Source organism: Nilaparvata lugens, chromosome X, assembly GCF_014356525.2.
Source record: "Nilaparvata lugens isolate BPH chromosome X, ASM1435652v1, whole genome shotgun sequence".
NCBI lineage: Eukaryota > Metazoa > Arthropoda > Insecta > Hemiptera > Delphacidae > Nilaparvata > Nilaparvata lugens.
The window spans coordinates 22,830,852-22,846,083 of record NC_052518.1 but is presented as its reverse complement, the minus strand read 5'-3'; the positions used below and the strand labels follow the sequence as shown (position 1 = coordinate 22,846,083).

The following is a 15,232-nucleotide window of genomic DNA, read 5'->3' as shown; positions in this document are numbered from 1 at the left end:
CATTGTCAGAAAGGTACGTATCGCAAGTCTTTAAAAGTGAAGAATCGAATTTGAAATCAAAGTACAATAATTGTATCGATATTTAAAAGTGAGGTAGAGTAATAATTGTTTCTTTTTTATTATCGAATTCCACTTCTTAATGCAATACAATCAACAATAATAATAGGAAAATACAGCAGAGATCTAAAGTTTAAGGTAAGCCTACTGGTGAAACTCAGCCTTGACTAAAAAATTCCTAGTAATTTTTCCGTAATTCATTATTAAAACTTTTAGATAATTTTTCTTCAATATCAAACCATATAGAGAAAACATTAGGCCCACTCAAGATTGAATCTTCGAATGTTTTCTCTATGATTTAACTATTTTCAGAGCAATATTTTGTTGTGAAAATGCCGGCAAACCGGCTTGAAGTTTGCCGCTATAGGCTACACTATATTATAGTAGCCTACATACGTTACCTGACTTACAGGCCAGTTCGATCAAAAGGAGCAATGGCCGAGAGTGTAAAGGCGTGTACTCAAAAGCTCTAAGCTCAGTGAATTACAAACATGATCTAGGTTCGAACCTCGGTCAGTGACATTTTTTTTTGTCGATGAATTTCGACTTTTATTAGCTATTTAGTTACCGTAATTTAAATTTCAATCAATTTTTTAGATATATTTTGAGACAAAACTGTGAAATATGCAATTATATTAATTTTTTAATCACATTATTTCACAATAGTAATGAAAATTCTATTCATCCATCTATCCATGAGATATTGCACCAGGCGCAAAGCGCGAGCTATAAAAATTCAAACAATTATTCGAAATATTAATGGTATAAAAATATTGTCACTATTGTAAATCATTAATTAGTAATATTGAAATTAATTGACAGTGAAAGTTGTCATAACCAAGATTCAAACTATCAAAATAGGCTGTTTGAATTTTATTTATTTTTTAATTTCTTATATATTGGGAAGTTTTTTTTTTGGTGTGGCGAAAAATAGCGTTCGCACCATGGGCAAAAATGTATTTCCGGCTCTCAATCTTTTCTAGTCCTCGGCCTACGGCCTCGGACTTAAAAACCGATTTCGAGCCGGAAATATCTCATTTTCGGCCCTAGGTGCGAAATATACTATTTTAGTGATTATCCGCCATTTTTCTCGAGAATATTACGCAGCTCCTGCAATTTTCCCAGAAATGAGACTAATGTCAGTTGATAGCGCTTATAAATAGCTGTCCATGGTATAAATTTAAAGAAAATCGTGAAAAACATGGTTTTTTTAGTAATTATCCGCCATTTTTTCCGCCATCTTGAATTGAATTTTATTGAATTTCTTATTGCCGAGTCCTCATGGTATAAGGACCTTAAGTTTAAAATTTCAAGTCAATCGGTTAATTAGGAATGGAGTTATCGTGTTCACACACACACACACACACACACACCACACACACACCACACACACACACACACACACACACACACACACACACACACACACACACACACACACACACACACACACCCAAAAATCATGTTTTTGGACTCAGGGGACCTTGAAACGTATAGAAAACTTGAAATTGGTGTACCTTAATTTTTTTGGAAAGCAATACTTTCCTTACCTATGGTAGTAGGGCAAGGAAAGTAAAAACAGGCTATTGCCCAAAACTTTTTCAATTTCCTAATTTAGTTTCAAATTGTCCATTAGAAACAGAACAATAACAGAGGCAATATTCGGGTGGACGTTCAGACAACTTCGAAGCTGAGTTTTTTATACAGAATTAAAAATATTATAATCTTGAGTTTATAGAAGAAACGAGTATAATAACAACTGTACGCATGGGAAATATAAGTTTACAGTGACACTATCCCGGCAGATTAGAATCGTAAGATTTTCCTAGAGCTCCAAGTAGAGTTAGTTCATTGATGAAATATATAATCATTATTGACAGATGTGGTTTGCATGAATGATACTCTTTATTTTGTTTCGTATTGTTGTTGTGTCATTTTTCGCAATAATCAATGACAATGAATTTCATTGAAAAAATGTCTCGCTACTGCTCAAGATATGGACAAGCAAGCATGACATGAAACCCAACCAATAGAAATCTAATTCAGATTTCAATTATTTCCCAATTTCAATTGCAAAAATTGTCAAAACAATCATAAAATGCAGGTAGGCTGTATACAGAAATACCTCAATATCAAAAATTATAAATGTATGGCCAACAAGTAGAAAACCTCAAGAGCAGATACGGAAATCATCTGAGTTTATAGAATGAGTTGTCACTCATCGTGATTTCTGACGTGCTCTGAAAAAGTGAGTTTTCTCTCCTATCAAAATTCTTCCTCACAATCGATGTCACTTGACATGAAGGAAATTAAAGTTCACAACTGAATTTTATTCACAGTTTGACAGTTTTAAAAATATTTTTCAAATATCAAATGAATCGAATGAAATAATGTTGATTGAACTCACCTTGCCTCACGAAGATGTTCTCAATCTGCTGCTCTTCCTCATCGGCCAAACTCACGTCCATGTCCGACATAATAGTGCCACAAACTCACAGAGTATCAAAACCTGTAAATATATCATAGAATATGATAGGAGTAGAATCACGCCACTAATAGTGCATAGAGCCACTAGTTTTTATTTTAGTTACAAAAATTTCATTTTATTTAGAGCCCGGTCACACAGAGAGAGATCTCTGATATCTACAATCCCATAGGTATCTGTAAGATATCTGTATCTGTATTAGCAGAGATTTCTTGTTGTTTTCTTATTTGATTGAATACCGTTTTATAATATGAACGCCTAGAACGGGCGTAGAATCCACAGTCGACAGGGGAGACACGACTCCCCCACAAATTATTGTTAAAAATGTTTTGTTCCCCTAATATTTTTGTTTACTCACAAAAGCTAAAATCATTGAACCTTTAAAAAAAATTGAATCATGTTAAAACAAGGCCTATAATGAAAAAGCTTGTCTGAAAATGGTTTTGGAGCTGAGATAGTGGCATGCTATAATTAATAGGCCTACACAGGGCTTTGTTTCTGAAATATGACATGAATTTCTGTGATTTACTTTAAAAAAAAAATGATTCAACGAAGTATATATTTCATGAGAAAATTCAATGACTAAAGTTATTTGAACTACAATATCATTGGCGTATTTATTTAGCCCACTTGAGGAGAAAAAACTCATTTGAAATGTTAGTTTCTGGAATAGAAATTGCGTGGAATAAGACCAAATTGGATGTTTATTTTCAAAGATTTCCGGTGAAGGGCTCAGAAACCTCTTTGGTTGATTACCTCAAAGTTACGTTGATTTCTACAGCAATGTGGCCCAGTAAATGATACAATAGGCAAAGAACTGGAAAATAGTAGTTTTGATGAAGCTTTTAGAAAGTTGATTAATGTGTATTCTTAGTATTCTTCCAACTCACAGTGAGAATAAAAATTCAGATTTCCACTTATAAATTCAACTGTGGTATTGTAATGCCATGTGGAAGGGAGACTTGAATTTCATCGAAAGTAATTTGAATCAAGTGTAATAACTGTCACAAGTTGGAACCCGAAGAAAACTTAGAATTTCTTATACGGCTGTATTAAATTTTTCCAGGTTGTTGATTGACAGAAGATCGTGAAAAATGGAAAATTGAAATCACTATTTTTCAATTTGTTGTAGCCTTTTAATACCTAGTAATATTGAAATTATTTTCACTACATTTCGAATTTCTTATAGCGAGTAGTTCACAAGAAATGATGATTAGATAATAACCGTTCATAATCGAATAATCCAAATGTTTCCCTCATAATACTTATAATATGATGTTACGGATACGGACTGCTACGAACTGAGCTACGGACATTTTTTTCCCACAATAAGCTCAGTCACAAAATACAGTGTGCGCAACAAATTAGGGAAAAGCTGATTTTTTGCTAGGTGGACTCATAATTATTCTACAATTTGTCGAATGGAAGTTTACACTCGCATTTTTCGGAGAAATGTTCTCGGTAAAAATTGTGGCTTGTATGAATGAAGTCATACTTTTTCAATGTCCTGTAATCTCAATGCTCAGTCAGCACTATGTACGATTTTTAGGAAATAGCACCATCAACAGGTACTCTCAAGGAATCTTAACGGAACATGGAGTACAAGGGAATTTGTTGTCGAGTGTACCCGGGAATATATCTGAGATAGAAAGGTCTCAGGTTGTAGAACATAGAATTATGCCTAGAGGGATTTTGAACTATTATACATTTAAAAAGAAAAATATGTTCGATGAAAGCCGGAAATTCCTTGAAATGAATTTAAGAAAAACGAGGCAGATAGCCGAGTTGACTGGGGCGTTGCATCCTTCAGTCTGCTAGCGCTACCTGGTCGCGGGTTCGAATCCTGTGTTTCTCTGGGCCCATGGTAGGGATGGGTATCGGAAGACAAAACATCGACGTTTTGAACATCGTTGTTTTTTCCACCTTAACATCGATAAGTGAAAAACATCGATGTTTTTAACCATCTATGTATCGCCCTACGTTTTTACGGATGATACTACGAAGACTATTATATCCTTAGAGTGACTTAGATAGTGAAAATCAATTTCCTTTTGTAAGAGAAATTTTGTACATGTAAGAGAAAGGGACAGAGCTTTTGAAAAGTAGCCATAAAGAAATAATATTATTGATTGGCAGCAGCCAAACTAAAAGTTTATAAATTTTTTGTAGGTAATCAGAGGTTGTTCAACAACAGAGATTGATATTATTAATGAAATTCAAAAAATAAAATCCAATATTCTAAAATATTGTTTTATAGATTTGAATAATTTTTAATATAAAACAAATTAAGACGGTATTCTTTTTTCCAAAGTTTGAATAGAGAATAAAGTTGAACTAATAATATAAACAAGTATTTCCTATGTATTTAAACACGACATGAGTCAAATAATTGATTATGTTGTGTTTAAATACAATATCGGGGCACCGGGTTATTTATTTGTTGATAAACATACCACAATTCTTTGAAATGATTGGGGAAGGACTAACAGGTACAGCCCAAAACTGTTTCTTCCCCGAATTTTGATTTATACAATATAAATATTCCAAAAGGTAGGTTATATTCCATACATTTGAATTGAGGTCCAATTTTAAGTCCAAACATTTGAAAACAGAAAAGTTTCAATTTAGATTGTTTAAAAACCAAATTGAATAACAAAATAACACTCATTAATCACTTAAAACTGTAAAATAATGATTGATAGGAACTCAATTTTTTCGGAAGATGATTGAGTTATTGGTACATATTTTTCATAACTTTTGAAATACTTAAAAGTACAAAAAGAGCTTCCAAAGTGACTACAATTCTATCTGTAGCTATTGTTCCAATATTTTAACAGTTACTAACTGGAATTTCAGCTATTTTGGACTTTTGGTATTCAAGACGTAACAGTCTTTCGAATAATTGAAGTCTGGTTGTTACTAGAAACATACATCAACTTCAGCTCACAAGATTTGTCATCTTCATAGTTAAGTCATTCTAAATTAAAAAATTGGAATTGTTTCTACTTTTTAGTTGGGAAAAACATCGAATGACCAATGTCTAGGTAAAACAATCGATCAATGAAAAACATCGAACAGTAAACATCGATTTTATATTACAAGTAGCCCTATACAGGAAAGATATAAATAAGTAAACATCGATGTTTGATGTTGAAACATCGAGGTTTTCAAACATTGATGTATCGATAGCCATCCCTAGCCCATGGACATCTTCTGGTTCTCTCGTAAACAGTCTATTGTAAGGTATCCTTGTACAGCTATATATTATCAGTTATTCATCAATTGTGCATTAGGGTGTATGCATACTTTTTGCTTCAAATTTGGTTATTTAATTGCTGCTTCATTAGCAGGTTCCAGTCCTCTGATATTCATTGGTTATTCTCCTCCATTATTGTAAAATATGTGGTCTTTTTCTAAAATATTTGCAATTGTAAGTTCACATTGCTTATTGTATTTTTTTTTTATAATGCAGTATTTGTGAAGGAGTAATTTGTGTAGGGAGTAACCTGTTGTCTCCATGAATAAATGAATAGGATTCCGATTTTTCAAAAAAATTGACTCGTTCTTGGAAAATTGTGACTCAGATTCCATAGAAGATAGAGAGTTGTTAATTATTCCACGTTTCATTCAGAAACTGGAAAAGTAACGGGAAATTAGAGGTTTTTGCGAAACTCAATAAAAAGCTACAGGCCGGAGGATCAATTTTCTTGTCCAATACTGCAGAATCATTGCCCAAAAAGCTTAGTTGGTTTGAAATTAATTCTTGAAACGGTGTTTTTTGAGTAGTTGGTGACTGAACTAACAGTAGTACGTCGGCCAGGATAGCGACCATTCACTAAATAAATAAAGCTTTAAAGCTTTAAATGTGTGAATAAAGCTTTAAAGCATTCCTTGCACCCTTCAATCAGCTAGCGCTACCTGGTAGTGTGTTCGATTCCCGCCGGTAAGCATGAACGTTTGATCATCTCATCAAATCACCCTCGCACCCCACGCACAAGCAAAAAGCTCACGTGGCCATCATTCGCAATAAAAAGTAAGTATAAATCAATTTTATCGATTCTATTGTTCTTTAGAATGTGACCTTGACTTTTTCATTGATACAAATTTTCTTCTCTTGTTTTTGTAGTTAATCTTTGTATTATCGTGATTGCTGTTTTTAATATTGAGTAATTTTTCATTGGTTGGTTATGAAAGTGTGTCAATGCTTGTTGTCTCATGATTGTAGTTTGAATGATCTGCTTGTTTGCTTCTGGCATGTTATGTTTTGACAGAATACCTAATGACCAATCGTATGTCTTCATTCACACTTTACATTTCGCTGTTCGTTGTTTGGGTTTTCAGTTCACTAGACATCAATGATGTCGTAGAAGCCGAAACTAGTTTCTTAGTTTCGGTCGAATATTTTGTATTATTTTTCGTCTCACAACACATTAGTTGTGAAGTCAAGATTTGATTGCATCCTTCTAGTAAATCCAAAAAGTCATTAATTCAGATGGAATCCAATCAACATTCTATCATGCTCATGGAAATCAATATCAAATTTATGTACATAGTTACGTATCAGCTTACCAATATATGTGGTGTATGCGGTCAGCACACCAATATATTGAGCTATCCTCAAAACAGTATTAACCTCATAGGTACACCACACGGATAGCCCCAAACCAATATCATTTAATTTAATTTGGGTTCCGTGACTTTTCATCATCCAATATCCTGTAGATAAATATACTTGTATGGAAGTATCCGAGTACTATATAATAAGCAATCCATCAATTACACGTATACAATCCTATACGTATATCCTATCATGAACAATCCTATATCCTAAATGTAAACATAATATATATGAGAGTACTCTAAACATAATATGCAATTCTCAAAATACGAATACTGTACTTGAATGTATACTGTACAGTATGTATACTGTACTTAATGTACAGTATGTACAGAATGTATGTGTGTCAATCCAGCACAAATTGAAACTCAATTAGAGTGTGAACATTGCAATAATAGAGGATTAATCATTACCGTCCTATTTATTAAAGAAGATTTCGACAGATTTCAAGATAACCTTCCCAAACTATTTAACATTATTCTAATATTACGTCACTGAGCATTTTATAAAAAAAAACTGTCACGAGAGTAAGGTTGAAGTACCTACATATTATATCAAATTGATAATAATTCCAGATTGATTCCATGCATGGTTTTGAAGTAATTCGAATAATAATTAGGAATAACTTGAGATATATAAACTGGCAATAGAATTAGAAGAAGTAAAGGTGTAAAAATTTGAGTTTTATATGAATGTTTGAAAAAATAAATATGTGAAGTGCAAAATAAAAATCTTTTTATAGTGATTAGAGCAGAAACTCGTGAGAAATATAGCTTTGTTACTGAGACTGAAGTAATGAAGAGTTTCGATAAAACTCACATAAAAGGTTAGCGAAGACAACTATCAATATTTCGAAACCTTTCAATGTGATATAGTGATATAAGTCACTACGAAAATCAATGGTATTTATTTTTCATTATAAATTCTAATAGAAACAATAATGTATAGGTAAATCGATGGAAGTATGTAAATAGAGAGAACATTGATGCGAAATTTTTGTTTTAGAGAATAAACGAAAGAAAAAATCTACAAATCGATAAAGATATTGTGGAAAGTAAACTAGAAGTTTATGCAAAATTTATTCTCAAGATCATAAATGGAGGAATAAAATTCACGTGCACACAATATTCTAGGAAAATTCCATAATCGTAAAGATTTTTCCTTGTACTCCCTAAGTGGAGTTACAAAAGATAATCGACTTGAGAGATATCAGTTCAAAAAACGATAAGGGAAGGAGAGCGTGATGCTCATGCAAATATGCATGTAGTCATAAATATTCATGGGGGCTCCCTCAAAAATATCTTGAGGCAATAGCATACAGACCTTTATGGAAATTAAGAATTCGTGGCAGCAAGGCGAAAGGGCAGACACAGCCTATCTTCTTGAGATGAAATGTTCCCTTGTAAGAAGATCATGCATCACCCACAAAGTGCCAAATGGAAATTTGATTCTTGACAGGTAAGGAGAGCGCTAGGCATTTGCAGAGTCTTCATAAAACTACATGTAACTTTTCTTTTTGATGATCAAGGATTTCGTTATTCTTTCATAAAATTCAATATCAATTTATCATTTACAATGATATTATTCGCAGACAGAATCTCCATGAAAATAAATATAATTTTTCTTCTTGATGATAAAGGATATCATTATTTTCCCACTCGAATCGAATATGAATCATCGTGAACCTAGATGAATTCATGTGTAATGGATATGAAAGAAAGCTGTACAGCAAAAGACATGATTACAGATAACGGATTCTGTATTCATTTACATGATTACAATCTCCAATTTTTTTGTTGTGGAAAGTGTTGTGGGAGATATCCATATTTGAAATAAGATGTGACTTGAAATCAACACAGCCACTGATTCATTTGAATTAGTTGTTACTCCAAATATCAATTTTTAGTGGACACAAACACTGAGTGCTGGTTGCACAAAAGCCCGTTAAATTTTAACCGTGATCAATTCCACGAGAACCAATTTGAGAAGCCGTCTTATCAGAAAGGCCTTATCTGATTGGCTCTCGTGAAATTAATTACGGTTAAAATTCAACCGGCTTTTGTGCAACCGGCACTGAGTTCTCTAAAGATTTGTTAGAGCATAAGAATCAAGAAACTTGTTCCAGTTGTTACTCCAATATGAATCACAACGCGGCACACAAACAAGGAATTTACACTTCGGTTCTATAGTAATGTAGCAACTGAAATTATTCTCTTAATCTCTCAATATATGAGTGGTTGAGACAAGTGACCTCATTCAATAAGACAAACTTTCTTTATTAAAAGGGGAAGAACAAACATTATAAACATCGAAACCAAATTTTTGTGTATGATCCTATTGTGTTTGAATTCCATTTTTGACAATTCTTCAAGAACTCTGAAACTTTTCCTGGATATTATTTTTTGAGGTTTGAAGGATATTCAAAATACTCTTTCAAACTAACGCTAAACTTTGGGAGGTATCCTAAAGAAAGCTCAAACATAAATTCCAATTCCCTAAAATGACTGATTCAATACTATCGAATCACCAAATGAGAATCTTTTATGAAGGATTTGAAGTAAATCATATTAATTTTTCCAAAATCTGATTTATTTATCACCTCTTCAATGTTAAAAACATGTTTGAAAAGAAGTAACAAATATACATATAAAGGATATTCTTAATATGGGTTATGATGCCCGTGTGTGAAGAAGAGTCAAGTTCAGTTTCAACCTAAACAAATAGGCTTCGTGGAACAGTTCAAAGTGAATGGTGAATATCATGTTATGTGACTGAAGAGAAAGAAATGTTTTCATGGGAAATTCAAAATACAATGAATCTAAGCCTCATATTCAAATCGAATCATCTATTTATCGTCTATGTCAAGAAAAACTGAATGAAACGGAAAATGAGATACATTCAAGTTATAGAATAGCAGCTAATCAAGAAATATAAATATAGAGAATGTCCCTGCAACCTTTGTTCCCGTTGAGAGCGAATCTTCTGTAGAGAAGAAAACTGATGGAAACATAATATAGAATAAGCTGATGTTGTACAGATAGTGATTTTGAGTAGGCCGCTGTGAAAATCGAGAATCCACAAAGAATAATTTTCTTTTCGGCAATTTAGTTTTATTATTAGCTTACCTTAACTCCTTGGTAGTGTGATGCGCAGGCCGCGGCCGGGGTTGAAGAAAAATGCGACAAGTGAAACTTGTTTGAGGTTATGTGAATCGCGTAACCTGGCGCGTATTTTTGAGAGTCGGAACCTACACGAAGCGAAGTCAGCAAATGACTGAGTCAGGTTGTGGCTTCTCGGTTGGTCGGGTATTAACCAACAGGCATGCGCACAAACCCTATTGGGGGTTGCTAGATGGATTTGGATTTAGCTTACCGAGTACCGTCTCGCTTCCCTGGTTTACCATGGCAACTGGGACTCGAACCTAGCAGCTCTACCGAAATGTATCGTCAAAAGCTGGCATTCTCGGTTGAGAGATGCCTTTCCATCGTCCCAGTTGAACAATGATGTTGCTATGGTGAGCGGTAGGCCGGTAGCATACATTCAAGTGTCAAGCATCTTACAAATGGCATTGATTCATGTCCAAACTTCAAGTATGTTTGCTATGTTTACATAAGTATGTTCCATGTAAGTATGCTACATTCAGGCCATGGTCTGGCCGGTGAACTCTGATTATCTATTTCATTCATGTTACCTGATTGACTGACGATAACCTGATAAACTACCCATGAACAGCTAAAGCATTTTGTGTGAATAAACTACAAAGTACCTACCTACTGTGAATAAGCTACTGTGAATAAGCTACCTACCTATTGTATTAGAGGAGAGATCAATCTAGATTGAGAAAGCATCAATAGTTTCGAGAACCGTTACTTATAAAGCATCTAAGTAGGTAGACTATTCGAGTAAACAAACTTCAGTAACTAGACACATCAGTCTCTGATGACAAATTGTATTAGAATAAGTAACAATAGTATTCGATAACAGTTGCAGAACATAGGCTATCTCACAACAATTATTGATTTATGCCCTGACTCAAAGTATACAACCTCCAAGATTCTTTTGATTTGAGTTCCAAGAACATTTGAAGAGATCAATTTGAAGGATAGCTCGATTGAGTGACGATAGAGTTAGAATTATTTAGATCCAAATGAGAGTACTGTGGAAGATTTACTAAGTCTTGTCTCAGAATATAAGGGATATTATTGGTAAAAGCTACTCACTGAATATTTCGCATGTAATTGAGTAGGGTAATATTGAATTGGGTATTCAATATTGTCATACCTGTTCGAAGGTCGAATCAATTTTTATCAAATTGAGCCGTGAAATATTTGTTTTTTTTTATTTATGAACGAGTCATTTTTTTTTGATGTCCGTTCCAATAAAGTAGGCTATGCTTCTATTAACCTTTATTGAGTTTTATAAATATTTTTGAAAACTGTATAATTTATATACATTATACTTACATTCATTATACTTATAAACTCCATACAAAGTGTGCAAGACTCAAAGCTAGTTACTATTTCCATGATTACTCCAAATACTCCATTAAACTAAATTATTCTAAATACCTTTAAGATCTACTCCAATAGTTCTACAAAAATGTTAAATTTAGTATGTGTATTTAGTATATTCTTTGCGTTTCTACAACTTTTCTACATTAATTCAAATACATCTAATGTAATCATTATCCCCCTCATATTTCTGCGACTAAGGGTTTTGAAAATATCATACGATTGAATTTAATACTATAAGAAAAATGGAGTCTGGTTACTGACGTAATAGCATTAGCCAATGAGAAAGTGGGCGTGCCTTGTACTAAGCGCCTAATAAGTTTATTGTACCTGATTCGTCGACCTTGTGTAATGTGTTGAATTTCACAGCTGACTTCCAAATTGAAATCCAAAAGGAACAAATTAAGGGGACGCTCCTCTAATATATTCTTATTATTCATATAGAGGTGTTTCTTTATTTTCTTACTGATTCAGGGCTTCTACTCAATCTGTTTTGAAGAAGTGGGAGGTCTACATAATTTAATCAGGATACGTACTGTATTGTATGAGGAAAAAAATTAACTAGATGTATCACTCATCTATTTATTAGAATATTCTCAACATAATACTTATAATACTGTACAACTGTATCACACATGTACTATATCTCATTCGCTTTGAAATATTATAACCTATGCTCATGGGTTCATGCTGATAATGTGATTGGACATTGAGATCTTCATCATTCCAACTACAATTTCAATCTAATTCAAGGTATTTGTAACTCAATTTACCTATATGGAGATATTTTCATTTATTCAACAGAAAAATTTAGAATTTTCATCATTAAGCTATTCTTAATTCATTATTGACGTAGGAAAGCGATCTCTCCAAGCCAATCTTTTAAGATACATTATATCGGTATCATGATTAGTGAGTGATTGGTTGATATCAATTTGGCTCTTGTGAGGAATTAATTACCTTGAAATTGATTCATTCACTTAGGAACACTGTATAACACTTCTAAGAAGGATTTAACGGAAAATCGGAATATATCATTATTTTTGGTGCAGAGTTCAATTTTGGATGAACAATCAATTGTTTATCGTTCATAATCATTGCATTGAATATTATAGCCGATGGACTACTGATTTTTCATTGATCCTGTAGAAAATTCGGAAACTTCATCAGTCTGCAAACGTTTTCGTTGATGAAAGAGAGTAATATATGGAAGGAAGCTCAATAGGAGAGGGAAATAAATTGACTTCAGAAGCCAATGAAGAAGAGAAGCCAATCAGAACAGCTATGCAGATTTGAGTTTAAAAAGAAATTCAAATTGGTTTATTCATAAAATATTCATGAAATATTACATATTTACAAAATATAAAAGTGTTATGAATTACATAAATAAATTCTCCCTGCCTGGATGATTTGTCCGTGTGCAGGGAGGAGTCGCAAATTATCAGACAGAGGGCAAACACTAGCAATAATAAAATAAATCACAAACTATGAATAATAAATAAATTTGAAAGAATAATAAGAGAGTTTATTATAATAATGAATTTTAAAACTAAAGATAGGAAAATAAAGTGTCAGCTCGACGACATTTAAGGGGCTGAGTTGGGAGTAATATTAGCGTGGGAGACTTTATTAGCGTGGTACTGTGTGTAATATTTGAATGGTATTTTGTGTTCAGAACTAGAAATATTCATCCATATGGTGAGTGTAGAAGAGCGTCTGCAGCATCTGAACCGATGCAGTAGCAACCCGCTCACTCCCGCTTGTAGACTGCAACGCTAACCCCCTCAGTAGTTGAAATCTCGGCCGGTACTTTACGGTAAAAAAGTGTTAGAAAAGTGTAATGGAAATATACTTTTAAACCCCTACTAAGAGTTTGTTGCAGGCAAGGAGCGAAAAAATTAAAAGGTGCTGCTAAGGTGCTAATCAACTTCGTGGAGAGAGGCAAGTTTCTTATTTTGAAGTGTAATGGATGAGAGAACGGATTATTTCGAGAGGAAAAGAAAAAAGAGATAAACATCTTGATGATACATCAGTTTATTTTGTAGTTTGACTGGTACTGAAATATTTATTGATACACATGTGTTTGTGTTTTTTTTTTTACAGAATATCGAAGTAAATGTGAATTCGAGAGAAAACATTTTGTAGAAAAAAATCATGCAAAAATAACTTCAAAATGGAAAAATATAAGTATGCTACATTGTTATGAAACGCGTGAAAAGTGAGCACATTTATTTCGGAATATGTTAGCATGTGACTTGACAAATGGAATTCACATTGTATTGGAATGTGGATGAATGAATCTATACTAATGTGATAATGAATGTATACGAATAATAATGATAATGAATAGTCATCCGAATCATGCTATTCATCCGAATTCGGTAGAGATATGTTAACCTGTTTCCTCTTACAATTATTTCAATAATATTCATACCTACTTCCATGAATGGATAAAATAAAGCATATGAATGAATGTTTTTCATTCATTTTACTTTCCACCAAGAATACTTTTTCGAATCCTGTAATTCTATTTCCCATTTAATGCACTCGCCTCATTAAATTTTGAACAAAAATAAAGTAGCACTCAACTTCATTAAGTTTCACTTGACGAAATAGTCTCATGAAAAACATTATCTTGATACCATTAGAAGAAGCTTCATTAGAGAACATGTACGTGTATTATCATTTGTATTATGATGATGTTGTTGTTGATGAGGGTAAGCGAGTTTGTATGACAGTGAGATGGTTTGAGAGAATGAGAGAGCGGGAGAGATTGAGGGATGGGAGTATCTATCGTTGACAACAGCTCAACTGCACCTGTACGATGAATTCCCGGTGCATGAATAATCAACAAATTATTATCAACTTAGGAAGATGGTGGATGGTGTAATCTATAATTCATTTGGATGAGTTGCGATGCTTCATCTCCATTTTGTGCTCTGAGACGTCGAGAAGACTTTCTCGCTTCATTGAATCCTGGCTGATAAAGTGAGCGCTCTGGGATCGCGGACGAGTATCTTCTCGAAACTGCCACTTCCAAGTACAATCTTCCTTGTTTTCAAATACAAACTCCCACTTAATTTGATGTGCGAGCTGTTGAGAGCCGATCTTTTAATAATTTAGACTCACGTTTTCTCTCCTTATTATCCGATACATATTAGATTATTATTTCAAAAGATTTAATGACAATCACATACACATTCTTCAAAAAACACAATTTCTGTCAATGTGTACCTTGTCGAAAAAACAGAAAGAATTGGGGTGTTTTTAGAGTGGCCGTTGTCCAGTGGTTAAAATTCTGGCTTTGTAAGCCAGTGATCAAATCCCGACCGAGGCAAGATATTCTTCACGGGTCACTCCCGTGTTACGTATAGATTTGTTAAATTGTCGGTCCCGGCTGCCGAAAAGGCAGTCGTCAAGTCATGTCAGAGGCCCTGGAATTGATCAGGTGTGACCTGAAAACTCTGACACCAGACCTGAGCCAGCCAGGTCACTCGGCATTATTATTATATTAGTGCGTTTATAGAAAAATATCGCAGTTTCTTTTATCCGTTATAATGT

General features: G+C 33.5%; 1 protein-coding gene across 3 annotated transcripts in view; it reads right to left on the bottom strand.

Moving 5' to 3' along the window:
• The window catches only part of LOC111062357 (KH domain-containing, RNA-binding, signal transduction-associated protein 2), a 271,495-nt gene that overhangs the window by 166,752 nt on the left and 89,511 nt on the right, over positions 1–15,232 (bottom strand). Inside the window, exons 1-2 of one of the 3 annotated variants that reach the window (XM_039443022.1) lie at positions 10,286–10,438; positions 2,465–2,566 (exon numbers count right to left, since the gene is read on the bottom strand). The exons of 1 other annotated variant lie outside the window; for it this stretch is intronic. In XM_039443022.1, coding sequence (XP_039298956.1) covers positions 2,465–2,534 — 70 coding nt within the window. In that variant the 5' untranslated portion in view covers positions 2,535–2,566; positions 10,286–10,438. Of the gene's footprint in view, positions 1–2,464; positions 2,567–10,285; positions 10,439–15,232 lie in introns of those variants that run through there. One more of the 3 variants, XM_039443023.1, reaches the window with a different exon arrangement.